This window comes from Stomoxys calcitrans, chromosome 4 (genome assembly GCF_963082655.1).
Source record: "Stomoxys calcitrans chromosome 4, idStoCalc2.1, whole genome shotgun sequence".
Lineage (NCBI taxonomy): Eukaryota > Metazoa > Arthropoda > Insecta > Diptera > Muscidae > Stomoxys > Stomoxys calcitrans.
The window spans coordinates 33956556-33984140 of record NC_081555.1 but is presented as its reverse complement, the minus strand read 5'-3'; the positions used below and the strand labels follow the sequence as shown (position 1 = coordinate 33984140).

General features: G+C 36.5%; 2 protein-coding genes and 1 long non-coding RNA gene across 5 annotated transcripts in view; 2 read left to right on the top strand and 1 right to left on the bottom strand.

Annotated features, from left to right (window-relative positions):
* Positions 1-4404: 4404 nt before the first annotated feature.
* LOC106094183 (40S ribosomal protein S14) lies at positions 4405-5510 on the bottom strand. Its single transcript, NM_001311233.1, is given in 3 exon segments — positions 4405-4824; positions 4897-5146; positions 5486-5510. Coding segments are annotated over 2 exon segments (456 nt in total). The 5' UTR covers positions 5134-5146; positions 5486-5510; the 3' UTR covers positions 4405-4605.
* A 3931-nt stretch (positions 5511-9441) lies between these two features.
* On the top strand, positions 9442-16007 carry LOC131997115 (uncharacterized). Its single transcript, XR_009398063.1, has 3 exons — positions 9442-9692; positions 9756-10477; positions 15797-16007. It is a non-coding gene; the product is annotated as an uncharacterized LOC131997115 (long non-coding RNA).
* Positions 16008-19575: 3568 nt separating this feature from the next.
* Positions 19576-27585, top strand: part of LOC106092794 (zinc finger SWIM domain-containing protein 8 homolog) — a 51856-nt gene continuing 43846 nt past the window's right edge. The window contains exons 1-2 of one of the 3 annotated variants that reach the window (XM_013259720.2): positions 19576-19783; positions 20449-22785. In XM_013259720.2, the coding sequence (XP_013115174.2) occupies positions 22395-22785 (391 nt within the window). In that variant the 5' untranslated portion in view covers positions 19576-19783; positions 20449-22394. Of the gene's footprint in view, positions 19886-20448; positions 22786-27585 lie in introns of all 3 variants that reach the window. The other 2 variants (XM_013259719.2, XM_013259718.2) reach the window with 2 other exon arrangements.

The following is a 27585-nucleotide window of genomic DNA, read 5'->3' as shown; positions in this document are numbered from 1 at the left end:
ACAAAATTTCTATAAATTTTATCTAAAGACAAAATTTCTATGAAATTTTATCTAAAGACAAAATTTCTATGAAATTTTATCTAAAGACAAAATTTCTATGAAATTTTATCTAAAGACAAAATTTCTATGAAATTTTATCTAAAGACAAAATTTCTATGAAATTTTATCTAAAGACAAAATTTCTATGAAATTTTATCTAAAGACAAAATTTCTATGAAATTTTATCTAAAGACAAAATTTCTATGAAATTTTATCTAAAGACAAAATTTCTATGAAATTTTATCTAAAGACAAAATTTCTATGAAATTTTATCTAAAGACAAAATTTCTATGAAATTTTATCTAAAGACAAAATTTCTATGAAATTTTATCTAAAGACAAAATTTCTATGAAATTTTATCTAAAGACAAAATTTCTATGAAATTTTATCTAAAGACAAAATTTCTATGAAATTTTATCTAAAGACAAAATTTCTATGAAATTTTATCTAAAGACAAAATTTCTATGAAATTTTATCTAAAGACAAAATTTCTATGAAATTTTATCTAAAGACAAAATTTCTATGAAATTTTATCTAAAGACAAAATTTCTATGAAATTTTATCTAAAGACAAAATTTCTATGAAATTTTATCTAAAGACAAAATTTCTATGAAATTTTATCTAAAGACAAAATTTCTATGAAATTTTCCCTAAAGATAAAATTTCTATGAAATTTTCCCTAAAGACAAAATTTCTATGAAATTTTATCTAAAGACAAAATTTCTATGAAATTTTATCTAAAGACAAAATTTCTATGAAATTTTATCTAAAGACAAAATTTCTATGAAATTTTATCTAAAGACAAAATTTCTATGAAATTTTATCTAAAGACAAAATTTCTATGAAATTTTATCTAAAGACAAAATTTCTATGAAATTTTATCTAAAGACAAAATTTCTATGAAATTTTATCTAAAGACAAAATTTCTATGAAATTTTATCTAAAGACAAAATTTCTATGAAATTTTATCTAAAGACAAAATTTCTATGAAATTTTATCTAAAGACAAAATTTCTATGAAATTTTATCTAAAGACAAAATTTCTATGAAATTTTATCTAAAGACAAAATTTCTATGAAATTTTATCTAAAGACAAAATTTCTATGAAATTTTATCTAAAGACAAAATTTCTATGAAATTTTATCTAAAGACAAAATTTCTATGAAATTTTATCTAAAGACAAAATTTCTATGAAATTTTATCTAAAGACAAAATTTCTATGAAATTTTATCTAAAGACAAAATTTCTATGAAATTTTATCTAAAGACAAAATTTCTATGAAATTTTATCTAAAGACAAAATTTCTATGAAATTTTATCTAAAGACAAAATTTCTATTAAATTTTATCTAAAGACAAAATTTCTATGAAATTTTATCTAAAGACAAAATTTCTATAAAATTTTCCCTAAAGTCAAAATTTCTATTAAATATTTCCTAAAGACAAAATTTCTATGAAATTTTCTCTAAAGACAAAATTTCTATGAAATTTTACCTAAAGACAAAATTTCTATGAAATTTTCCCTAAAGAGACAAAATTTCTATGAAATTTTCCCTAAAAAGACAAAATTTCTATGAAATTTTCCCTGAAGACAAAATTTCTATGAAATTTTCCCTAAAGAGACAAATTTTTTATGAAATTTTCCCTAAAGAGACAAAATTTTTATGAAATTTTCCCTAAAGAGACAAAATTTTTATGAAATTTTCCCTAAAGACAAAATTTCTATGAAATTTCCCCTAAAGACAAAATTTCTATGAAATTTTCCCTAAAGGCAAAATTTCTATGAAATTTTCCCTAAAGACAAAATTTCTATGAAATTTTCCCTAAAGAAACAAAATTTCTATGGAATTTATCACCAATAGTGCCCTCCTGTGGCTCTTGGTTATCAATGGGATTCTCAGGTCCTTCGAGGAGGAAGACTTAAATTAGCTGCCTATGCTAATGACGTCATCATGCTGAATGGCGGTCGCTTTTTCTCTACTGTGGCGGATATCCTTCAGGGCAGGCTGAGGAAGGTGTCGAGAGGGTGAGGGCCAATGGACTTGGCATGAATCCCAGGAAAACAGATCTATTGTTGTTCACGAGAAGGAGGAGAAATGACGAGTACAGGGAATGGAGTGGAGCTGTAGCTCTCTTCGAAGTTTAAATACCTGGGAGTTATTCTTTACCACGAATCAAACCGCGGCTGAATGGGCAAGGCAGGGTTACTTAGGCCGCGTTCGGTGCACTGGATAACACTGCTGTGATTCGGCCGATCCTCACTTAGGGGTGTCTGGTGTGGAACCGGACTCTTGAGAAGGTGTATCTTTGGCGTCATGTTGAAGAAGGGACAGGTTATTGCGTCGGTGCTGAAATCAGGGGCGAGGAGGGGAGCACCCTGAATACCACGGATCAAACCGCGGCTGAATGGGCAAGGCAGGGTTACTTAGGCCGCGTTCGGTGCACTGGATAACACCGCTGTGATTCGGCCGATCCTCACTTAGGGGTGTCTGGTGTGGAACCGGACTCTCGGAGAAGGTGTATCTTTGGCGGCATGTTGAAGAAGGGACAGGTTATTGCGTCGGTGCTAAAATCAGGGGCGAGGAGGGGAGCACCCTGAATACGGTACTTGATCTGAAATCTTTGCGCTTGTACGTGAAGTGCGAAGCATTGAAGTCTGCACTTAAACTGAGGGGAAGTCAGGGACATGGCGCTCTTCCTATTTCTGACATTCGTTTGTTCTACGGAAGGCTGCTGGCGTGGGACTACTACGTGACATTGGCGAATTTATGCCGAGCTTTATTCCGAATTCCGAACTTAAAATTTTCTTTTTTGAGGTTACTTTTTTTAGTGCTTAGAGCGTAAAAAAAGCCGATTACTGACTTAAGTGTATGTCCATAATGGCATAGGGCGGATTAATATCCATACCATCTTTTCAATTTGGCCTAACCTTACCTAACAAGGAATTCTGTATGCCTGAACTACATCGTCAGGAGGATTTTCAGTGCCGGCAAAGAGGCTTTTAGGTTGGTCAGTGTTCAAATTCTCTACCACTGCTGTGTTAGCCTCATCATGTACAAGAGATTATCCTCAAAAGATTTATTTGATCTTACCATCTTCTTTACGTATCCAGGCACAGTTGAGAAGGCATTTGCACCAGTCTTCCCTAGGGCGCTGGATACTTGCACTGTAGGACCTGCACCGAGTTCTTTCCAACTTTACCGTTAGTGCACACCTAGAGCCAAATTGGAATGAATGACTCATTCACACAAGGCTGGTCTGATCCTGTCTCGATTTTGATCGAGGTAAGGAGTTTTCCTCGTTTCCAGCGATCTGGTTCCCATAAGCCCAATCCAATTTTTCAGATTAAAAGATAAGGTATGCAGTATCCTAGACGTCGAAGTATGGGTTCGGAGTCTGAACACTTTGGCATTCATGCGTGTGTAGCTCCGATATAAAAAATAACGTCTAAAAGTTAATGGGTTTTGTATTGAAGGAAAGTGTTTTGTCCGTCCAAGTCCGCTATGCAGATTAGTTTATAATCCTGACCATTATAGACTTTATTGGTGGAGCTGATACATTGAAAGTCCAAAAGCTTCATTGATGGAGCCACATTGCATGAGGAGATAGCGATTCTCTTCAAACTCCTAAAGATGCGTAAGATCGTTCGGGCCCATAGGGCCGATCGTTGCGGGGATGGCCATTGGTTATTTATAGGCGCCAAAAAAAACTTGCCCTATCATATCGAGCATCATAGGCACTCAGTATTTAAGCAAGAGCCAGTGTCGCCCGGCCTCTCACTAAGACCCTCCACTCAATGCCGCTGATTGTCCACGACTGCAGTTGCAGCTACTCCGTGAGCGAAGCATCCCACTATCCATAACCTGTGGACGTGCCCGGTAGCTCTCAGCCAAGCTTCTCGTAGTAACTACATATGACGACCACACAGATCGGAGCTCAAGATTACAACCTGTGTGGTGTATATAGTTATGCGGGCTGCCATAACTGATATATAATCTAACCTAGTCTTACCGTTTCTTTTTTGTGCCTTTCTAGTGACACGGGGTTTCCTTTATATCCAGCGCCGACGTTATCCGTGGCTATGGCGCTACATACTGGTCTGTTGATGTTGTTTCGCTTTTACTTCCCCTTAGACTTAAAAAGTATCCTTGTTTAGGTCTCAGATTAAAATTTCAGATTATGTATTGCAAATGGAATGACAGAGGTAGGGTACTGTATTCGAGACGAAGACGATGGAGAAGAATCTTATCCTATACGATAAACTCAAAATTTTACGATTCTCTAGATTTAAGTTTAAGTTGCAACTTTAGTTCCAATTCTTCAACTTAGCGGTAATATCCAAAACCTAAAGACAATAACACGCTTTGCTTGGTCTGTATTTTGGATACGAAATTCTTGTTTTTTGTTTTTTTATTCACGATCACTTATTAAAAAAATTTAATAATTTTCATTTGTCAACCCCTTAACGTCCATACAATAACGTTGAACGCGTGAAGTGTAACAAACGCTGCTGCTGCAAGCCGTCCAAATAACAGTACACAAGACATGGTGGAGATGATGAATGTTTGTTTACAAACGGCGACCACGACGACCACCCTTTCTGCGTGTGGAATCGGAAGGAATGGGAGTAACATCTTCAATGCGGCCAATCTTCATGGAAGAACGGGCCAAAGCACGGAGGGCAGATTGGGCACCAGGTCCAGGGGTTTTGGTCTTGTTGCCACCGGTGGCACGCAATTTGATGTGCAAAGCAGTGATGCCCAAGGTTTTGCATTTTTCGGCAACATCCTATCGAATAAGACAAAATTCACTCCATTAACAATCGTAAATCCCAAAAATGTTCTTCTATAGACAACTTACTTGAGCAGCCAACATAGCAGCGTAGGGAGAGGCTTCATCACGATCAGCTTTTACCTTCATGCCGCCAGTGACACGGGCAATGGTTTCACGGCCAGACAAATCGGTGACATGCACGAAAGTGTCATTGAAACTGGCATAGATGTGGGCAACACCGAAAACAAATTCGCCATCACGCACTTGGGGGCCCAAGGAGACTTGGACTTCTTCTTTTTGAGCTTTAGCCTTTCTAGGAGCCATTGTGTCTTAACAACTAATGGAAAGAACAAAAAAAACAATAACAAGCCAGTTACACATTGTTGCACACTACAATAAGACATAGTTCTTGAAATTTGCGTTTAACACAAAATTTGTGAATTTTTATCTACAATTAGCACAAAAACTCGAATGTTTACATCCTCTTGTCACTTTGATTCCCTCATAACGTCATGGGGCTTTGCAAACATATTCATAGGCATCTGCCTTTCCTTAGACTCAAACTTTACTTTAACAACTTCACATTCACTTATCAGACATTGTTCATGGTTTCGCATATCACTTTAATGATAAAATTCACAAATTTTATGTTAAAATTATTAAAATATTTTAGGACCTTTATTAAAAACAATCCAATTGCGTGAACCGGATATTGAAAAAGAAAGTCTAGCAGTTTTCGGCTGTCAAAAATGTCAAACTGCTAGAATGAAATGTCAAATATGCTGGAATCATGTGGCCGTTTTTACACATACATAGTTAGATGGCGCTTGAATTATTTAAGAAAGCAACACATTCCTAGAGGTCACTGTACAAAATTCTTTTGTAGTATATTAGTATTCTTATTAAACAATTTCATTCTAGACTTTAGTAAAATTATACCTTTTTTAGGAAAGCATTGGTAAATACGGTAAACAAAAGAAAAAATAAGTACTAAAGTCGTTGCTGGATTGAGATGAACGCCAAATGCTACAGAGGCGCTTACACTTTTAGAATAATCTTTGAAACCGGTCGGTAGATACTTATATCATTATATTGGGTTGCCCAAAAAGTAATTGCGGATTTTTTAAAAGAAAGTAAATGCATTTTTAATAAAACTTAGAATGAACTTTAATCAATTATACTTTTTTTACACTTTTTTTCTAAAGCAAGCTAAAAGTAACTGCTGATAACTGACAGAAGAAAGAATGCAATTACAGAGTCACAAGCTGTGAAAAAAATTTTCAACGCCGACTATATGAAAAATCCGCAATTACTTTTTGGGCAACCCAATATTTGTTAACGCTCAGACATGGTTGAACCCAAGATAAATTCATTTAAAGTGAGTAAGTGATTAGTGCAACTCTGATTTTGAGTATGTTTCTAGTTCGCGCCATTTTTCGTTGTTTGTGTGCGCTATAGTTCTTAACTATAATACACACACACAACCAAAGCGGTACACGGTACAACGGTACACTACATGGTAATTATGTCATGCTGGTGTGTAACTCCACTTTAAAGGTGCGTCATTCGGTGTTACCACACTTGAAGTGGTGTTTTTGGTCGTTAAAGTTAAAAAAACGTTTAACTTTCGCATGTTGCTTTTTAACATTTGTTTGCAGAGTAGCATTTTTCAACGCATTGCTCTTCAACGTGCTCATTAGACCTTAAAGGCCAAATTAGAATGCATTCGTTGAGCTTTGTTTTTGAGCATTGCTTTGAAAAATGCAACTCTGCAAACAAATCCCACAAACACTCAAAAGTTAAAGAATTTTCAACTTTGACGACTGAAATCCAGGATTCACTGAATAAGGTTAAGCCAAGCGATCAGCCGATATACTTTGTTTTTTTAATATTTGGCAGTACTTGGCATTGAGGATGTCAACTTGTTCTCTTTTTACATTCATCCTTTGTTTACGTTTTCTCCTATATGATGACATTTTCAATCGTTAGATTTGACAATGATGTTTATGGGGCCTATCCACTTTGTGTTTTTGCATGTGACCTAACCTTCTATTAGTGAATCCTGACTGAAATCGAACGTCATTCTGTGTTGCTATACTTGAAATAGTGTTTTTAGGTGTCAAAGTTTAAAATTGTTTATCTTTTAAGCGTTGGTTTTGTGGGATTTCTTTGTAGAGTTGCATTTTCCAACGTAATGCTCAAAACCAATGCTCAACGTGTTCATTTTGTATTGGTCTTAATTCACGTATAAAAATACAGAATGGCAACCTGCGTGAAGTTGACGATGTCGCTTTCGATAATAAAGGTTTTCTAAAATCACAGGGTGACACAAAGTGACAAAACCCCAATGTATATAGAAACTATTAACCGTTTTTAGCTGCCGTCGCTAGGAAATTGAGCTGTAAATTAACTATTTCCAGTCAGTACGTAATTTGTTGTACGAAAACCATTTATGGACTCCAGATTGGATTTTATGTTATATGTATCATATGTCGATATGTGTCATATACCCAAAATGAAGGTAATGACCTTCCCTTTCTTATGCCGTACATAGTTTTTCGTACAAAATCCATTTCTGCCCTCCAGACTGGAAGTAGTTTGTGTCAACCTGGTTGTGCACAGAGACTTTGACTTGGGTTTTGTTATCCCAAATCATAGCCTTTGTGAAGCGGATCCGGTACTTGGGTGTTGGCTGCGGCTTAGCTCGCCGGATGGGGAGGTTCTTTTCCGCTAACGGCTGTACATTTAAATTTGTACCGGTTTTTCAAAAATTAGTGTTAAAAAAAAAGATGGTCAAATATACTGATAAAAAAAATCTGATTAGTGATAATTGTCTGTGGCCCGTTTGTTTAATTCTGATGTGGGTTACATCTTTTCATGGGAGAGTTTAGATGTTATTTTCTCCCTGGCTGCCCACCCCATATGACTTATTGCCATCCATGGTATTTTCTGCGCCATATTATATTTGAAAATACCCCAAACTTTAAATTTCCATTTCACATTGAATAACCGTTACATTTTCAGCCTATGGTAAATTATTCAACACATATTAGTTCCTTTTACAAACTACATAACATAAATTATTTTTTTATTATTATAAAAAAAAATTTTATATAAAAGTTTACATTTGTTTTAATAAATTTTTAAATATTTTAATTGGGCTTAAGGAAATAGATAAGATGTTCTGTTTTTTTATTATATATATACAAATTTTGTCTCAATAAGGTTTTTCTTTGTTTTAAATATATATATTTTTGTATATTCTTATATATATTGTACATATATTAATTAGTTTAATAATGTTTTTTTTTTTAATTTTTCTCTTCGTTCTGTCCTCTTTTATAATGACTTTTCAAATTTAAATTTTAATTCAAATATAATTATTTTTCTTTTCAAATTTGTGATACTTTATATGAATTATATGTGTATGTATTTATGAATATGTATATATATATATATATCAACACACCTATGCACAAGTGCACACATAAATATGTATATACACATATATAAACATATAATTAATTTTTTTTATTTATTTATTTTAGTGATTAATTTACTTTCGTTTTTTTTTTTTTATTGCTTCTGAACGTTATTCTTATTCTTACTTTGTACAAACATTTATGTAGTTTTGTAGTTTTTTCTTTTCTATATACCTGTATATATATATATATATTTTTACTTCTTTGATAAATATGTTGGCGCCAAATTTGGTTAAGAAATGATAATAATATCGTATACCATTTCTTAAGCAAATTTGGTTTTAATTTCTTTTTTTCTTGATTTTTGTTAATTCTTCTTTGATTTCTCTCTATAATTTTTTCTTTTTTTACCTTTTTTTAGATCTTTTTAACTTGTTGTACACAATTAAGTTTTGCTTTTCGTTAGATCTAGTTTCGTTTCGTTTGTATCTAGTTAGTCAAGTTAGTTAATATATAGGACGGCACAATGGGATAAATGGCATTAACACAATTATGTAAGTAGGTATACGAATACTTTCGTGTCTTACTGTGCGAGTGAAATCTTTCGCAATCATTCCAGCTCTGGCTTCAATGCATGCGTCCCACAATGTCATCTGGTCCCACTAACCATGTTGAAACTTGGCCCCACTTTCAGAACTGGTCGTACTGTACCGACCAAAAAAAAAACACGTGCGTCGGCCAAATTAGAGATGGCGCACCTATGTTGTCCCTTTGAATAATCTTTCAAATCCAAAAAAAAACTTATCGCACATTTGTCAATAATTTAATTAATTCTAACGAAAACTTTTCAATTGAATCACTTATAAAATATCTCTTCTCAACGTAATATTTAAACACTCCAATTTGGGTGGAGCTAAAACGTGTGAGTTGTATAGATGTCCAAACGAAAAAGAACATGTGCACGCTTACGTTCCCTCAAATCAGTCACATTTCAGTAAAATGAAATGACTGGAAAAAATATGTCTCTGGAAAAATGATCAAACTCTGACTCTCTCATGGCAACCCCTCTCTCGAAAGTGATAGTTTGCCAGACCCTGGCCGTTCACATACAACCCTGTTCTGCTGCACAGATGGCAAACCCTGTTGTACGTCCCACGCTCATGTATAGGTTGTGCCACTGAAAATCACCATTGTGAATGTCCATAAAATAGAAAATGTCAAAAGAAAATAGAAAGGACACACGAAATGACAACACAACAGATATAGTGGTCGTTACAAAGCCAGCTATTTTTATGTAGCCAGTGAAATTAAAATAGCTGGGAAAGGCTCAAACTAAATGCGTGCTAAAAATGTTAATTGTGGTCGTTATTTGTCATTGTTGCATGTAGATATCAACCAAAACAAATACCCAAGGTGACAAAAAAAATTCCAAGGCAAAATCCTAACGTACACAAGCAAAAGGTAAGAAAATTGCAAATGAAAAGAAATAATGTACATTTTAAAGTAAAAGTCTATCTCTTACAGAAAGATATGCCAAACATGGAAATCCATTTGTGAAACAAATATCTTAAAAACAATTACAAAAGTTTGTTGTCTGTGTTGTGGAAGTTTCCTGTCGCTGACAAAATGTTGAAATCTAAAAGCCTCTTTGCCTTTATATTGCCTAGTGGCAACAAGAAGTATGTTTCACAAATGTCCCTTGAGATTGGATTTTCTATGAAAGTTAGATACGAAAACAAATGGCCTGCCGTAAAAGCCTGTATAAAATGTGTGCAAAATAATTACGAATGGACGCTGGAAAGTCTATGACAAATTGTCAAATCACCTCATTACTGTGTGTGCCTAATTGGGTGCAACTACCGTCCCTGCCTATTCATTGGCATAATTCCTGTATTGCCCCAAAAATATGTTTGTAGGTAGCAGGTAACAAAATCTATGGGTGAATACCATCTAACGATGTCCATACAAAATGATGCACACGCATGTCTGTCCGTCAGAGCTAACAACACAATCAAACACCTAAGGATCTGTAATGAGAAGATAAGTATATTTTTTGAAATTCATCTATTGCAATATTCTAATTCGTTTTCTCCTCTTTTCAGGTATTCTTTCTCATACATTTTCTAATATATTTCTTTCATTTCTAAATTTCAGGTCAATAATGGGCAACATAGGAAACATCTAGTATGCTGCTATGATCTGACATCTATAAAATAATTGCAACCTAATTATGGCAAGAGCCATAGGTAAGAGTTACTAATACTCATAGCTATAAAGTCTAGTACAGCGTAGCTTTAAGTTAGGTGTAGGGTTTGTTTAGGTCTGTCTATTGTTTCAAATGTTGAGCGTGAATTATTCCGATTAGTTTTCCATTTAAATTCTCAATTTCATATTGGCAGTTTCCAATAGGTCTTCTTATTCGACATTTGAGCCACTGTTTGCATAGCTTTGCATTAATACCTTTTGAGAAATTGCTTTGGACAAAATTTTTTCTAAAAACTTCTTGTCCAGGTTTGAATTGTACATTTTTGGATCTCTTGTTGTACGTCCTTTCATTTCGCACATAAGCCTCGTGTAATTTTTTTTATTTTATCTGTGAGCAATTGCATTTGTGCCGCTTTTGGTAAAATTTGTGTATCGCCATCAGAAAGTGCTCCTAATTTCCTTAAGATTTCGTAGGCATCCGCATGTGTGATCATATTATAGCCTGTAAGTGCAAAATAGGGTGTTACGCCTGTTGATGCGTGAACTGTCGTTCTTACTGAGCATTCAATACGAGATAGATTTTCATCCCATCGTTTTTGATCAGTTTGTAGGTAGCTTCTAATACTGCTAAGTATAGTTTGGTTTACCCTTTCACTAGCATTTGATTGCGGTGAGTGTATTGCTGTTCTCATGTGCCGTATTCCAAATATCTTAAGCATATTTTGAAAGGCATCAGATATAAATTGTTTTCCATTGTCTGAATGGATTATTTCGGGGACACCAAATTTATGAAAAACTTCTTCTATGAGAAATTTATTTACAAATTTAACCGTGGCCTTAGGCATGGCTTTTAGTATGACAAATTTTGTCTTGTGGTCCAATACTATAAATATAAAGGCTTTTCCAGAGCAGGTACGTGGATAAGGTCCTAGAAAATCTACATAGATTTTCTGGAATGGTCTTGTTGTTGTAGTTTCTTTTCCCATTGGTGGTCTTAATGTTTGCCTGGGGTGTTTTGTCTCTTTGCAAGTGTCGCACATGCTTATGAAGGTTTTTATTTGAGATACCATCAATGGCCAATAGAAAAATTGCCGTATGTCATAAAGTGTTTTTGCTATACCACCATGAGATGTGTTTTCGTTGTGTGATTTTCGTATCACTTCATCTGTTAGATTCTCAGGTAGCCAGATTCGCCAGCAATCCTCTTCTGTTTGGGTTTCTTCTCTGTTGAATTTTACTCGTTTGTACACAACACCTTCTGATACTTTCAGATCAGGTAGTCGATTTTTGTTTTGCTCAACGGTGTCGATTAATTTCAAATATTTCTCGCTTTCAAATTCCTTCGAGTTGAAATCAATTATGCCTGTTCGCTCAAATTCGACTTCTTCCATATCAAGTCTGGATAGCATGTCAGGTACCACATTTTTAGTGCCTTTTCTATGCTCGATGGTAAATTTATATCCCTGGAGTTTTAAACTCCAGCGTGCTAAACGGCCATTAAGGTCATGTTGCCTCATGAGCCACTGTAAACTGGAGTGGTCAGTTATGACAGTAAACTCCATGAGCTCAACATATTGCCTGAAGCGTTCAATAGCCAACAAAACTGCAAGGCATTCCTTCTCGGTAGTAGAGTAGTTTCGTTGTGCTGAATTTAATTTCCTTGAGAAGTACTCTATTGGGCGTTCTTCATTATCATTGTCCTTCTGAAAAAGGACGGCACCCACGCCTACATTTGATGCATCGCATTGTATAAAAAAGGGTTTATCAAAGTTAGGGCTGGTTAAAACAGGACTAGAGATCAGACGAAATTTCAATTGCTCAAATGCAGCTAAAGCCTCAGGAGTCATGGAAAATTTGGGCGATTTCTTGAGTGTATCGGTCAGTGGAGCTGTTAGTGTAGAGTACTCATAGATAAATCTACGATACCAACCTACAGTCCCTAAAAATTTCCTGACATCCTTTGCGCATCTGGGTGGCTTAATATTAGCAATAGCCTCAACCTTGCTAGTGTCTGTCTTCAGTTTTCCGCCCCCAACAATATAACCTAAATATCGCAATTCTTTATGGCAAAATTTTGATTTTCCCATATTGATTGTCAGTCCTGCTGCCGTTAACTTCTGTCCAACCGTCTTGAGCATTTGCATGTGTGTTTCGAAATTGGGTGACACGACAAGCAAATCATCTAGGTATACGAAAATTCGGTCTCTCAACTCTGAAGGAATCACTTTGTCCATCAGGCGGCACATCCGTTGAGCAGCATTGCACAATCCAAAAGGCATTACTTTAAACTGGTAATGTGGACGGCCTTGTACTGTGAATGCTGTCAACGGTCGGCTCGATTCCTCCAGAGGAATTTGCCAAAATGCATCCTTCAGATCTATCGCTGAAATGAAGTGTGTGTCGCCCAACCTCGCTAACAATCCGTCGATGTTAGGCAGTGGATATGCGTCCTTGCGAGTAACCTTGTTTAACTCTCTAGCATCCAAGCAAAGACGGTTTTTACCTGGTTTGACCACAAGAGTAACACGATTATTCCACTCTGCATTTTCCGCTATTTCAATTACATCTAACTCCAACATTCTATCAAGTTCGTCGTACATAAGTCTTTGAACAGCAGGGCTCACTGGAAAATATCTCATTTTTCTAGGGGCTGCATCCCCTATATCGATTATATGACGCTCAACGTGTGTCTTACCTAGTCCAAATTCGGAATAGCACCTAAAAGACCGTTTTACATCTTCTAACACAATCTCCTGCAAAGGCGATAGTTCATGTATTGGTGTATTCTCAACCGGACTATAATCGATCTCATTAATCATATTGTCAAAACAAATTCGTATGCCTAATTCATTCCAAAAGTCATATCCTAGTATTAGTTCTTGTCTTAAACTCGGGACTAAATAAAACAACATCTCGCTTTTCTTATCACCGCATTCTACAGTAAGTTTTACCTTGCCAATAATTGTTTGTTCCTTGCCGTCTGCTATCTTGACCTTTGATTTAAAATTGATTAAACTCGAACCTATCTTTCTAACATTCTCTAAACATGAACTTCCTAAACAACTAATTGAAGCACCACTGTCCATCAAACCTTTAAATTCATGCCCATTCAATTTAACATTCATATATGGACGAATGTCGTTTTCGATGTTCAGACAGGCAGAAGCGATTTCATGTCGTTCTTTCTTTCTTCGTTCATATCCTTTTCTGGCCTTTAAAATCCTTTTACTTGTGCCAGGTACGAAATCTTTAAATATTTCCGATCGGATTCTTTCATAACGCTCCAAACGATCATTATAAGGTATTATGGCTTTGAGTTTTCGTTCATGGTTGTGTGAACAGGTAGGCTTTTGAATATTAATTTGACCAGGTGTTCTTTTGGCTGATGTAGGGGTTAAATTGTCAAAATCGGGTTGATTGTCGATTGTATTACCTGTGGTGAGACAATAACTTTGTATATTCAAGTGTTGTTCATCTGGACACTTTACAGGTGGTTCGGCTTCTACTGAGCTGTCTCTCCGCTCGAACATGTGGGCCCAGTTCGCAGCATGTTCTTTACCTGGTTTCCCGCGCAGCGAGGACACTTTGGTGAGGTCACGCCGTCGAACCCACATTTGAAACAAAATATTGCCCTTTGTTCAATAGGGCAATCAATAAAAGAATGTCCAGGTTGCTTGCAATTCCAACAAACTAGTTGTTTGGAATTATGCATCATTGCCTCGACTTCATGTGTGTCTACATTAGGTAGAAATTCGGCTTGCATCTCATTCACTCTTCTGTAGTTTAGGTGTTGTTGTGGTTGGCGAAAAGATAAGCGTTTTGCTACTGTTCTCTCGGCTCGTTTACATTCTTCCATTAGTTTATCCAATGACTCAATATTCTTTGGGTATATGAGCTGAATAAGACCATCTTTCAAGTTTTCTTTTATGACTCGAATCATTTCGTATTCCTGTATGGGAAAACGCATTTGGTTTCGCAACTTAATAATCTCCGAAATAAAAATATCAGCCGACTCGGATAGCATTTGTCTTCTTTCCATAATTTTCCTTTGAATTTCGAAGTCACTTTCGAAATTTCTGAACTTCCGGACAAAATGATATTTAAGTTGTTCCCATTGGCAAAAAGGGTTTTGTTGCCTGAATTCCCACAACCAATCGTGAGCTCGTCCACTCAGTAAATGGTGGAAACCTTTTACGAATATGTCCCATGGACAATTATAATCAATTCTTAGGGATTCTGCCCTGAAAACAAAATCTTCCACACTCACAGATTTTGATGAGCCATCAAACCGAAGTCCCCACTTTTGCAATTGCATTGGTGTGATTGGTTTATAGCCCATGGCAAAATTTTGTGTGTGATTGTAGTTGTTGGGATGAGGTACATTTCCATATTGGTCATTTTGCCTGTAACTGTTGTCGTATATTGCTCGGTTTGGTAAATAATTTGTGTTATTTGGGTAGAATTGTTGTTGTCGATATGAAAAATGTTGTTGTTCTTGCTCATGGCGAGTAGACTCATGATCATTATTACGGCTGCTTGGTAAAGGAATATCTCCTCGCTCATCTAACGAATTTCTAATCGCTCTTGGTATCATAACTGCCAGGTTCTGTTCTATGGAACGCATAATGCTAGCCTGTGCAGCTCCAATAGATGCGTCTACGTAATCACGTACGCTTATACCGTCAGTATTTGCTTCACCAGAAGGATTGGCATTCTCAGGTAGAGTAGGCATTCGATTTTGTTGTGACATTCTGGAGAATTCTCTTCGGATTTCTCGTGCTGTCAGACTGCTGTATTCTGGTGTAGTAATAGACTCTAATGAACTTAAAGAAGATGAGGTATGAGGTCCTAACTGTCTAAGTGATTGATTTCGATTTGTCTCGATAACAGTACGATTCGGATCAAATCTATCTGTGTTCCTATTCGGGGTGTTGTTCAGAGAATCTAGATTAACGCTTGTGTTTGGAATATTATTAAAATTCTGATTTTGTAAATTTCTGTTAGCAATGCGAGCTGAGGATCTAGAGCCTGTTCTTTCTGTCATTCTATAATTCAAAAATATTTAAACGTTTCCCGCAGGGAACTATTAACTTCGTTTGTATGGCAGTGTAAACATGCAAAAAAAAAAATATGTCTGGTTTATTGAAATGGTATTAAGAAATAGGCCATTTCTATGTGGTAATCAAAATTTTATAATTGAGATATATTCGTTTTTTTATGGAAATTGTTTTAGAATCTTTTAGACAATATACACATATATTATAGTAAATTAGTATTATACATGTATTCTATAAAAACAACACTAGAAAAAACAAATATGTAGATAGTATTAATTAATTATATATTTTTTTCTTTTTCAGATAAGGACAATATACATAGGTGTGATGGCTGAAATCTTGTAACGGATCAAGTGACAATGGAGAATGGTCTAAAAATATGTATTTGGCTTTAAGAATTATTTTCAATTTAACACTTTCAAATTAAATTTAAAAAATTACTTTAAGCTGAAATTTAAGATGTAAAGTAACAAATTTCATTCAATTTTCTTCAATAAAAAACAAAGAAATCTAATCAGATTTAAGCAAAGATGTCTTATTGGAATTTTGGGATATATTAGCAATTGATCAAAAATCGGTACACTGAAAAAAATTACTTTGTATGGAATACCTTCTAAATCGCATCATTCTATTTAAAAACAACAACAAATGTAATATCTAGCTTTATAGCATCAGAGTACATGATTCCTGCCTTCATAACAGTCTGATTTGATTTAGTTGGCGACTAAATGGTTGGATTAATTCTAATAGTCGTTGCAACACAGGCATGGCAATATTTTGCCTTCCGGGACACCGCTAATAAGAAAAAGAATCTTTCCCATAAGTTTGGATTATTTATCTTAACAAAATTTTAATTAAATGGATGGTGTTGGGTAGCCAATATGCAATAGCAGTAAAGGCAGCCCCACGTTGGGCGCCAAAATGTGTCAACCTGGTTGTGCACAGAGACTTTGACTTGGGTTTTGTTATCCCAAATCATAGCCTTTGTGAAGCGGATCCGGTACTTGGGTGTTGGCTGCGGCTTAGCTCGCCGGATGGGGAGGTTCTTTTCCGCTAACGGCTGTACATTTAAATTTGTACCGGTTTTTCAAAAATTAGTGTTAAAAAAAAAAGATGGTCAAATATACTGATAAAAAAAATCTGATTAGTGATAATTGTCTGTGGCCCGTTTGTTTAATTCTGATGTGGGTTACATCTTTTCATGGGAGAGTTTAGATGTTATTTTCTCCCTGGCTGCCCACCCCATATGACTTATTGCCATCCATGGTATTTTCTGCGCCATATTATATTTGAAAATACCCCAAACTTTAAATTTCCATTTCACATTGAATAACCGTTACATTTTCAGCCTATGGTAAATTATTCAACACATATTAGTTCCTTTTACAAACTACATAACATAAATTATTTTTTTATTATTATAAAAAAAAATTTTATATAAAAGTTTACATTTGTTTTAATAAATTTTTAAATATTTTAATTGGGCTTAAGGAAATAGATAAGATGTTCTGTTTTTTTATTATATATATACAAATTTTGTCTCAATAAGGTTTTTCTTTGTTTTAAATATATATATTTTTGTATATTCTTATATATATTGTACATATATTAATTAGTTTAATAATGTTTTTTTTTTTAATTTTTCTCTTCGTTCTGTCCTCTTTTATAATGACTTTTCAAATTTAAATTTTAATTCAAATATAATTATTTTTCTTTTCAAATTTGTGATACTTTATATGAATTATATGTGTATGTATTTATGAATATGTATATATATATATATCAACACACCTATGCACAAGTGCACACATAAATATGTATATACACATATATAAACATATAATTAATTTTTTTTATTTATTTATTTTAGTGATTAATTTACTTTCGTTTTTTTTTTTTATTGCTTCTGAACGTTATTCTTATTCTTACTTTGTACAAACATTTATGTAGTTTTGTAGTTTTTTCTTTTCTATATACCTGTATATATATATATATATTTTTACTTCTTTGATAAATATGTTGGCGCCAAATTTGGTTAAGAAATGATAATAATATCGTATACCATTTCTTAAGCAAATTTGGTTTTAATTTCTTTTTTTCTTGATTTTTGTTAATTCTTCTTTGATTTCTCTCTATAATTTTTTCTTTTTTTACCTTTTTTTAGATCTTTTTAACTTGTTGTACACAATTAAGTTTTGCTTTTCGTTAGATCTAGTTTCGTTTCGTTTGTATCTAGTTAGTCAAGTTAGTTAATATATAGGACGGCACAATGGGATAAATGGCATTAACACAATTATGTAAGTAGGTATACGAATACTTTCGTGTCTTACTGTGCGAGTGAAATCTTTCGCAATCATTCCAGCTCTGGCTTCAATGCATGCGTCCCACAATGTCATCTGGTCCCACTAACCATGTTGAAACTTGGCCCCACTTTCAGAACTGGTCGTACTGTACCGACCAAAAAAAAAACACGTGCGTCGGCCAAATTAGAGATGGCGCACCTATGTTGTCCCTTTGAATAATCTTTCAAATCCAAAAAAAAAACTTATCGCACATTTTTCAATAATTTAATTAATTCTAACGAAAACTTTTCAATTGAATCACTTATAAAATATCTCTTCTCAACGTAATATTTAAACACTCCAATTTGGGTGGAGCTAAAACGTGTGAGTTGTATAGATGTCCAAACGAAAAAGAACATGTGCACGCTTACGTTCCCTCAAATCAGTCACATTTCAGTAAAATGAAATGACTGGAAAAAATATGTCTCTGGAAAAATGATCAAACTCTGACTCTCTCATGGCAACCCCTCTCTCGAAAGTGATAGTTTGCCAGACCCTGGCCGTTCACATACAACCCTGTTCTGCTGCACAGATGGCAAACCCTGTTGTACGTCCCACGCTCATGTATAGGTTGTGCCACTGAAAATCACCATTGTGAATGTCCATAAAATAGAAAATGTCAAAAGAAAATAGAAAGGACACACGAAATGACAACACAACAGATATAGTGGTCGTTACAAGTTAGCTTACATCTCAATTTTCTGGCGACGACAGCTAAAAACGGTTGGTAATTTCCGTACATGTTGGGGTTTTGTCATTTTGTGTCACCCTGTGATGTTACAAAAAATTTTATTATCCAAGGCGGATTTGACGGAACGACAGATTTTTGTTTGCATTTTCTTTGTTATTATCTTCTTTCTCGCATATTCTCTGCTCATGTACGCACACGTAAACACACAGGCACACAAATTTCTTTGTGTGTGTTGGCAAAACTACAATCAACTCGATGACAAGATGGCGCATTGCACCATATGATTTGTGTTTGTTTACAAATGAGACCACCTTCAATTGTTTCGCCAAGTTTGTTATCGAAAGTTAGCAATATCGTTAAGTTCACGCAGGTGTTTTATTGGGGGTAGATTTTTGTTGTTGTGCTAATGACGCTATCTCATATGCTATTTTCACCCAGCTGACATTGGTCATCTGCAGTAATCATTCACAATAACTAGAGTGCTGCCCAGGATTCACTGAATAAGGTTAAGCCAAGCGATCAGCCGATATACTTTTTTTTTAATGTTTGGCAGTACTTGGCATTGAGGATGTCAACTTGTTCTCTTTTTACATTCATTCTTTGTTTACGTTTTCTCCTATATGATGACATTTTCAATCGTCAGATTTGACATCCTTAATGATGTTTATGGGGCCTATCCACTTTGTGTTTTGCATGTGACCTAACCTTCTATTAGTGAATCCTGAGTGCTGCCAAGTGATTCATTCATTCATGAATCATTTATGCGAGCTATGTTAAGTATTCATATTTATAGTAACTATTAAGTCAAATTCGCTTAAATACTGTTGTGAAATATTTTTTACGTTTTCTTTGTTTGTTTCACTACCAAACAATTCTTTTGGATTGATTAAAATTGATTTGGAAGACATACAACCTACACCACCATTTCTCTAAATGTAGCTATGCCAAAGCATACCCGGTATCGGGTATTGATATTTTCAACTAAAAAAGTATTCGGTATCTTCACAATATACAAAGAACAAAAACAAATTTTTTTCGCTGAGTTGAGTGGAATTGACAAAGACAGTTTTTATAAGGCTAGCTCCCCAACGACGCGACAGAAAATTTTAATTTTTTCTGTAGTCCTTCACCATAATTACTTGAAATACATGCAAACGCATAAACGGACATTAGTGTTTTAGTGGAATGCAAAAAAACAAAACTTTAGACATGTGAATAATAGCTATAAATGAAATTAAAGATCTTGTAACATCTAAGGTCGTTGAATTGTTTTTTTCTTCTAACAGAAAGTGGCCACAATAGCATAATCATTAGTGCCACTTTTTCTTAGGGGTAATATAAAGGAAAAGTGTTTAGAAGGTTGTTTGAAAATGAATTAAATAATAATGAAAATGGTTGAGAAAAATTTCTTCAAAAAGAATACTTAAATTTTTTTTCGGTGACAACGGTATGAAACAGTGTTGTGTACCCTTGCCTGGAAGACAAAGAGCGAAGCAGTGTTAAATTTATTAACGCCGTTAAAGGGAGTAGTAGTAGTAAAAGGCAATTAAAAGATTCTCATATTTTTTAATTTTCAAAATACTTTGATAATGATTTTGTATACTTTTCCCACTTTAGTTTGTTTTTCCAAAATAGAGGAAAAGTGAAAATATTTTCTTTTCTTTCTCTTGTGTTTCTCCGATTTCCTTTTTGTTTATATTCGCTATTGGGGGATGAAACTGTGGCTGGAACCTATTGATGGCATTTCTTAGATACGAATTTGTATGGTACCTTATCGAAAGAAGTGTAACAAAATATGTACAAAAAGCGTACCAAAATGTGTGGCTAGAATATAGTATCCCCCTAATATCATGTGCTTGTTTGTGTTATATAGCTACCACCCCCCGCACATTAACATCGTTTTGTATATCTCTGTTGTTTAGCTATACGAATTAAAGAAGTTAAGTTGTGCACCTACGGAAATATGATGAGGAAGAAAAACATTTGTGGCAAGTGAGTAGTGAGTGTGAAGGCGAGAAACAAAAACATAGCAGAGTCAATGAAATTGGTGTTTAGAAAAAAGAACACATAAAGATTAAAGACAAACAACTAGCTAGCACGAACAAGTTACTGCCGCCCAAGGCGAAGCAAACAAAGCAGCTGTTTCTTCAAGTGTATGCGTGTGTGTGTGTACGAGTGGTTTTTTGGATGATGCGACGCAACGACATATGTGCACCACCTACTTAAACTGGAGTTGTATTTTAAATACCATCATCAATCAGTTAGTTTGTTGGTAATTGTATTGACAACGTCGCTGCAGCCGCCGCTGCTGCTGCCTAGTGAGCGAGTGAGCTTGTGTGTGCGTGTAGTGCTATTTCGTTACTTTGTGCTCGTTTGCTCGGTTTTGCTTTTTCGGTATTTACTACGTCACTAGTTTTACGCACGCGAAAAAAACCTTGTGAACTCGTGCATTTTGTCTACGAAAACCCCGATAAAAGTCAATGCACTAACAATAAAAAATAGCAGCAGCAACCGAGACGCGGCAGAGCCATCGAAGCAACGCAACGCAGCCAATCAGCTACCGCCTCGCAAGTCAGCCAGCCAACAAACGCAGCAACTGCCACAGACAAAAATCATCTTGAAAACAACGACCGACCTTAACAAAAGACTCCCCTCTGCCGTCTCTGCAGTCATTGTGTGAGAGTGTTTTGTTTGACTTCGTTCTCCCTTTTGAAAGTATCTTCTTATTTTCGTGGATTTCATATTATCATCATCACCTCCTCAACAACATTGTCAACAACAAACCTACAAAAAAATAAAAAGAGCAACATCCATAGGGGGAGAGAGAGACAGCAGACACAGATACATAAAGAGCGAAAGTGAATTGAAGTAAATACTGACAACTTGGAGGAGCCATCAAACGACCGACTTTACTCCACTGTTGTGACGGCAAATGCACCATAAATCCAGTCAAATAGGAAGGCAATAAAATTTAGCAGACAAAAGAATAATATCCCCAAAAATAGTCCATAAACTTTGAAGAAATAGAGTTTTGTGTTTCTTATTCGTTTGATTGAGAGAGACTTTAGCAAGCGTCTTCTGCTATTGTTGACAATAAGACCTCTCTGAGAAGATCTGTGGTGTGTATTTACTTAATTCCTTTGACCTTTTTTGATTGTCAAAGTCTTTTGCCACAAAGTTGCTTGTTCTTCTGCTTCATCAATGTTCTCTCCTCCTTTGTAATTCATCCTTTGAGAAAGCGAGGAGCGAGCACCATACCACCACCATCGTCATCATCATCAAAGAAACGACGACGACAACAACAACAACAAACAATAAGAACAAAAGCAGCAGCAGCAACATCTGTGGGGGGTATTGAAGCAAAGTGAAACAAAAGTCGTACAACCGCGTACAAAAAGGACGAAGTTACTGCGGGAGGAGGAGCCGGAGTCAGAGGACAAAAAAGAAAAAGTGGAAAAAGACGACGTAAAGGAATAAAAAAAAACGACACATTCCTTTTGTTTGTTTTCACACTGTATATTAAAACAGAGCCAGTATTTTACATTTTTACGGCTCCTCGAAATAACCTGAGCTCCCTCCAACTTGCCCGAATGGAATGGTGGTATAAGGGAACACAAACAAATACAGAAAGCTATCAGAGAAACAAGCAGCAAACAAGAAACCCCGAAAAAAGTGTCGCGTTGACGGGAGTGTAGATGAGGACAACAGAAAGTATAAAAGAATTATACATAGATAAGTGAAAATAGTTGTAAAAAGCCAACAATTTTTAATGAATATAAGATTTTAAATCCTCTTGTAAATATTTATTAAGTATTACAAACCATACATATACACACAACCCCCCACAAAAACACATAATACCAACAACATGGTTAATCGCAATAATAACAACAACAATCAGGCTGCCAATAACAATGCTGGCCCAGATCATGTACAAAATCGTCGTAATCCGGCCAATGCCCCCGAAGGGAATGCAGCGGGTGCCGCTGCAGCTGGAGGCGCAGGTGGTGGTGGTGCTGGTGGCGCAGCTGCCGTAGATTGGGTCCAGGAAGACTTAGAACGCTACAGTTTCGAAGATTCAGATCGTTTCGAAGAAGATTCTTTATGTAGCTGGAGCTCTGAACCCGAATCTTTATATAATAACTGGCGTGGTTGGAAAAAGCCATCTAGCTTTGGCATTGGCAATGCTTCAAATACTGCTGCGGCTGGTTCAATTGGCATTGACGCCCCATCAGATGGATCAGGTGTCAAAGGTTCAGGTGAGTTTATGGAAATATTTAAGTAAACTTATTTTTTATAGCAGGATTTGTCTGAAGCAACTCAAATCTTGACGGCAATAGGTTTTGATCCTACCGTAGGGATTTGTATCCAATCCAATTATTCATAATGGAAGATCATGTACCCCAAAACACACTATTATACTTTGTGGCTATATAATGAAGTACAAGACATTGCTATTATGTTTTATTTTTGACGTGATTGCTGACATGTATGTCGTCCTTAAAATCCACATAATTTTATAGATACCCTGCTGGCATGGAGCCGAGCGAAGTCTGAAAGCATTCCCCATGACTCGAAGATGTTTCCAGCAAATTTCAATCAATCTTGACCTCACGTTCCCCAAAGATAGAGCTTTCAGTGTAACTTTTCGTACTAGAACGATGTCGTACTGCTTCTAACAAAACAGAAGAAACAGAAGATTTCCTTAAAAACTGAGGAACTCCAATGTATCATATTGATTTACGATAGGAGTAGAACATATTCAGACCCATTTGGTCTCTTTGCTTACCGTCCAATATCCGACACTTTGAAACTCCAACCTGGGTTTATACCCATAGCAAAACATCTTGCTAAGAACTTTCCCATTCGTAGCGTGTCCGCGATTTTCATCTTCGTCAATAGAGAGGAAGCAGACTCAGTAGGTTCCTGTCAAATGGTCGTTGTTGTTGCCACATTTTCTTGTGGAGGTGTGATCCTCGTCAAGCTTCTGTAGGTGAGCAAGCTCGTTCCGGTCCAAAGGACGGATCGCCGAGGGAACAGGTTGGCCATTGGTCATTTAAAGGCGCCAATAACTCGCCTTGTCATATCGAGCATCATAGGCACTCAGTATTTGTGCAAGAGCCGGTGCCGCCCGGCCTCTCACTGAGGCTCTCCGCTCGATACCGCTGAGTGTCCGCTGAGTGTCCGCGACTGCCGTTGCAGCTACTCCGTATGGAGCATTACACTATCCGTAATCTGTGGACGCGCCCGGTAGCTCGTAGCTAAGCTTCTCGTGACAGCAATGAACACCACACATATCGGAAGTCAATGTTCCAGCCTGTGTGGTTCTCAGAGCTATCCCAAACCGGGTCCCATCTAGACTTATTGCTTACCTTCCAATATCCGACACTTTGAAACTCCAAGCTAGGTTTATGCCCATAGCAAAAAATCTTACCAAGAACTTTCCCATGTAGCGTGTCCGCGTTTTGCTTCTTCGCCCATAGAGGAAGTAGATTCAGTAGGATCCTGTCAAATGATCGTTCTTCCATGAAGCTTAATGTGCTCCCTTTCCCTATGTGTGAGGTCGGTCCTTCTCTTACCGACAAACCTCGCTTTCTTGGCATTCGACTAGTTCTTACTAAGCAGGAAACCTTCACTTGACATGTCAAGATCAAACACACCTTGTAAGCCCGAAGTCTCCAGATGAGATTTGGCGGACGGTTGCAGAGCCCATATGGGATGGTAGATTCGTCATGGCACTGCATCTTCATAAATACGGAGGGTTAACCTTTTTGTTTATTTGTAGATACTTTCGTAAAACATGCCCGATGTAACAACCTTCTGCACGAGTATTGTGCATGAATCATTGTCTGCTTTCTCTAAAAGACACTTCTCTAGCTCCCTGTATTGTGGGGCTATTTAACTGCATCATTTAGTATGGTCGATTCTCCTCTTATCAAGTTACTTATTGTGAGAAGAATTGCGAGCGGAAAAGTAAGGATTACGGACGGGTTAGGGAGTAGAACATCTGGGCTAGTTGTTGTGGGCGCGTAGTAATACCACATTAGTGATCTCCTTAACTTTATGTGCTCTCTTCTCATTTTCTTTCTGTTAATTTGGTTGAATTGAGTTTTCCGTATTCTTTTTTTATATATTCTTCTTTCACCTTAGTTTGGTCCCATTAGTGCTGGGGACCGAAGGTCCTTCCCAAAATAGCATTTTATTGCGGCAAAAACTTGGCTTAGTTGCTTAATACTCGATGAGGTGCTTAAGTATCAGCAAGACTTCGTTCGAATATAGTCGGATACCCTTGATTTGCAAACAAAAGAATGGCAGGAGGCAAGGGTAGCATTTATTAGGGGCATCCTTTTTATAGCCGAGCCCGAACAGCGTGCCGCAGTGTTAACCCTCTTTGGGGAAACGTTTGTACATGGTTCGTGCATCACAAATGCTTGAGTATTATTTAATTCTCATATTATTTATTTTATTACTAAGAAATTTTATATTGAAAGTTTTGAACTTTGTGTAGTACTTTAGCCATATATGATCTAACAACTTGGCTGATTTGGCTGAGCATTAGGAGCACAGCTGAAAAATGTTTCTGATGGTCTCGCGAGGATTCGAACTCAGGCGTTCAGCGTCATAGGCGAACATGCTAACCTCTGAGTTATGGTGGCCTCCATTTCGATATTTGACAAGGTCAAATACTTAGGCGTGGGCTTGTACAGCAAACTGAACTGGAAGTACGGAGGAGGCTCACACATGTTTGCCACTATGTACCCAAATCGAAATGAACTTAAATCCGAGGATTGCCACTCTGCAGGAGCGTCATAAGACAAAAACATACATACGTGTCAGTAAGAACAAAGAACAAAACAAAAGGTTCAGAGAACATGGTACCCACTAGGGTACTGAAGACTATTCTAGATATCTGATCCCTAGACTTAAAGATTAATGGGTCAAATGGACATAAATTTCCAATTTTATGCTAAGTTTTTCTTCGTGGTTTTGTCTCCTGGCAACGCAACTGAAGTTAGGTTGCCATCCATATTCCACCCATAAGTGTGAGAAGGCCACTGCGGCTAGGAGACTTATGCCGAATATATCATGGATAGAGGATAAGAGCTCGGCATAGGTAGGATTGACTGGATAGATAAACAGCTGAGGTGTATCGTGTGGTTTCAGTTCAAACGCAAGACATCTGGTTTGCAGAAGGAAATTAACTTCCTCATTTGGTATGGGTGGCAGTAGTTCTCCAAGAACTACATTCCCTCGGTAGCTATCCATTCATTACTTCCGCTATCGCATTCTCGTGACAACCTGCTTGTTACAATGCTTGATCTAAAGGTTCTCACTTGTAGTGCTGAAACTCTCGCTCTAGACCATGCAGATATCACAAGAAGTCTCGGGGCGCTGTATGTCTATCCAAAAGATGGTGATTTGGATGGCTGCTGCGCTAAAAGGCCTGCGTGTAATGATATCCACGTATTTTTTGTCCAAAGTTATGAATTTTCATAGTGAGTAATCATGTTGTACTGAATAGCTCAGAGAGGTACTTTCCTATTTTTAATGATAATCGAGTGCCAGTTAATGTCATTCTACAAAGTCATAGATTTTTAGCGACCTCTAACTCAGGCATGATTTCAAATATGTGTGATTTTTAAAGTATCGACTGTGACCGATATATGTTGAAAGATGCAATCTGTTTCATTTGTGCGCTATTCAATACTCTTTCTATAGGGAATTGCAAATTTCCCCATAAACATTTCATTAAAGAACAGGGGCAAGCTTCTCACATATCAGAGATTTCTTTCCGATTCAAGTTTGAGCTTAATGAACAGGGACTTCTTTTTTTATAGCTGAGTCCGAATGCCGCAACCCATTTGGGAGAAGTTTGGGCATGGCTTCTATGCATAAGATAGGAAAACCACCGCTGAAAAGTTTTTCTGATGTTCTCGCCACGCTTCAAACACAGGCGTTCAGCGTCATAGGCGGACATTCTAACCTCTGCGTTATGGTTGAAACAGAATTATCTAATTGATTTTTAATTTTAATCTCTCTCTCTAATATGCTTGTGAATATTTTAGAAGCGTTAGGAAGGAAATATTTTCTCTATAGCTTTCACTATCATGTCTCCTTACAAGTGTATTAGGCTAAGTAGAATGAGACGCGAATCATCGAGAATACGTTCTTTTAGGCGCAGAAACAAACTGAGGAGGGTAACTTAGCGGTCTGGTTCAGCTAGCAACCCATCGGCTCCTGCAGTGCAGTTAATCTTAAACAATTCAATCAATTTTTACAATTAGATTTATGTTGTTGTTGTAGCCACATTTTCATGTGGAGGTGGCGATCCTCGTCAAGCTCCTGTAGGTGTGCAAGCTCGGGAATAGGGTGGCCATTGATTATTTAAAGGCGCCAATAACTCGCCTTGTCATATCGAGCATCATAGGCACTCGGTCTCTCTCTGAGACTCTATGCTCGATACCGCTAATTGTCCGCGACTGCCTTTGCAGCTACTCCGTATGGAGCATTCCACTAACCGCAACCTGCGGACGTGCTCGGTAGTTCGCAGCCAAGCTTTTCGTGACAGCACTGAACACCACACAGATCGGCAATGTTCCAGCATGTGTTATGCTCACAGCTATCACAGCCGGAAATCGCTATTTATAAAGGGTGATTTTTTTGAGGTTAGGATTTTCATGCATTAGTATTTGACAGATCACGTGGGATTTCAGACATGGTGTCAAAGAGAAAGATGCTCAGTATGCTTTGACATTTCATCATGAATAGACTTACTAACGAGCAACGCTTGCAAATCATTGAATTTTATTACCAAAATCAGTGTTCGGTTCGAAATGTGTTCATTCACCGTAACGTTGCGTCCAACAGCATCTTTGAAAAAATACGGTCCAATGATTCCACCAGCGTACAAACCACACCAAACAGTGCATTTTTCGGGATGCATGGACAGTTCTTGAACGGCTTCTGGTTGCTCTTCACTCCAAATGCGGCAATTTTGCTTATTTACGTAGCCATTCAACCAGAAATGAGCCTCATCGCTGAACAAAATTTGTCAAAAT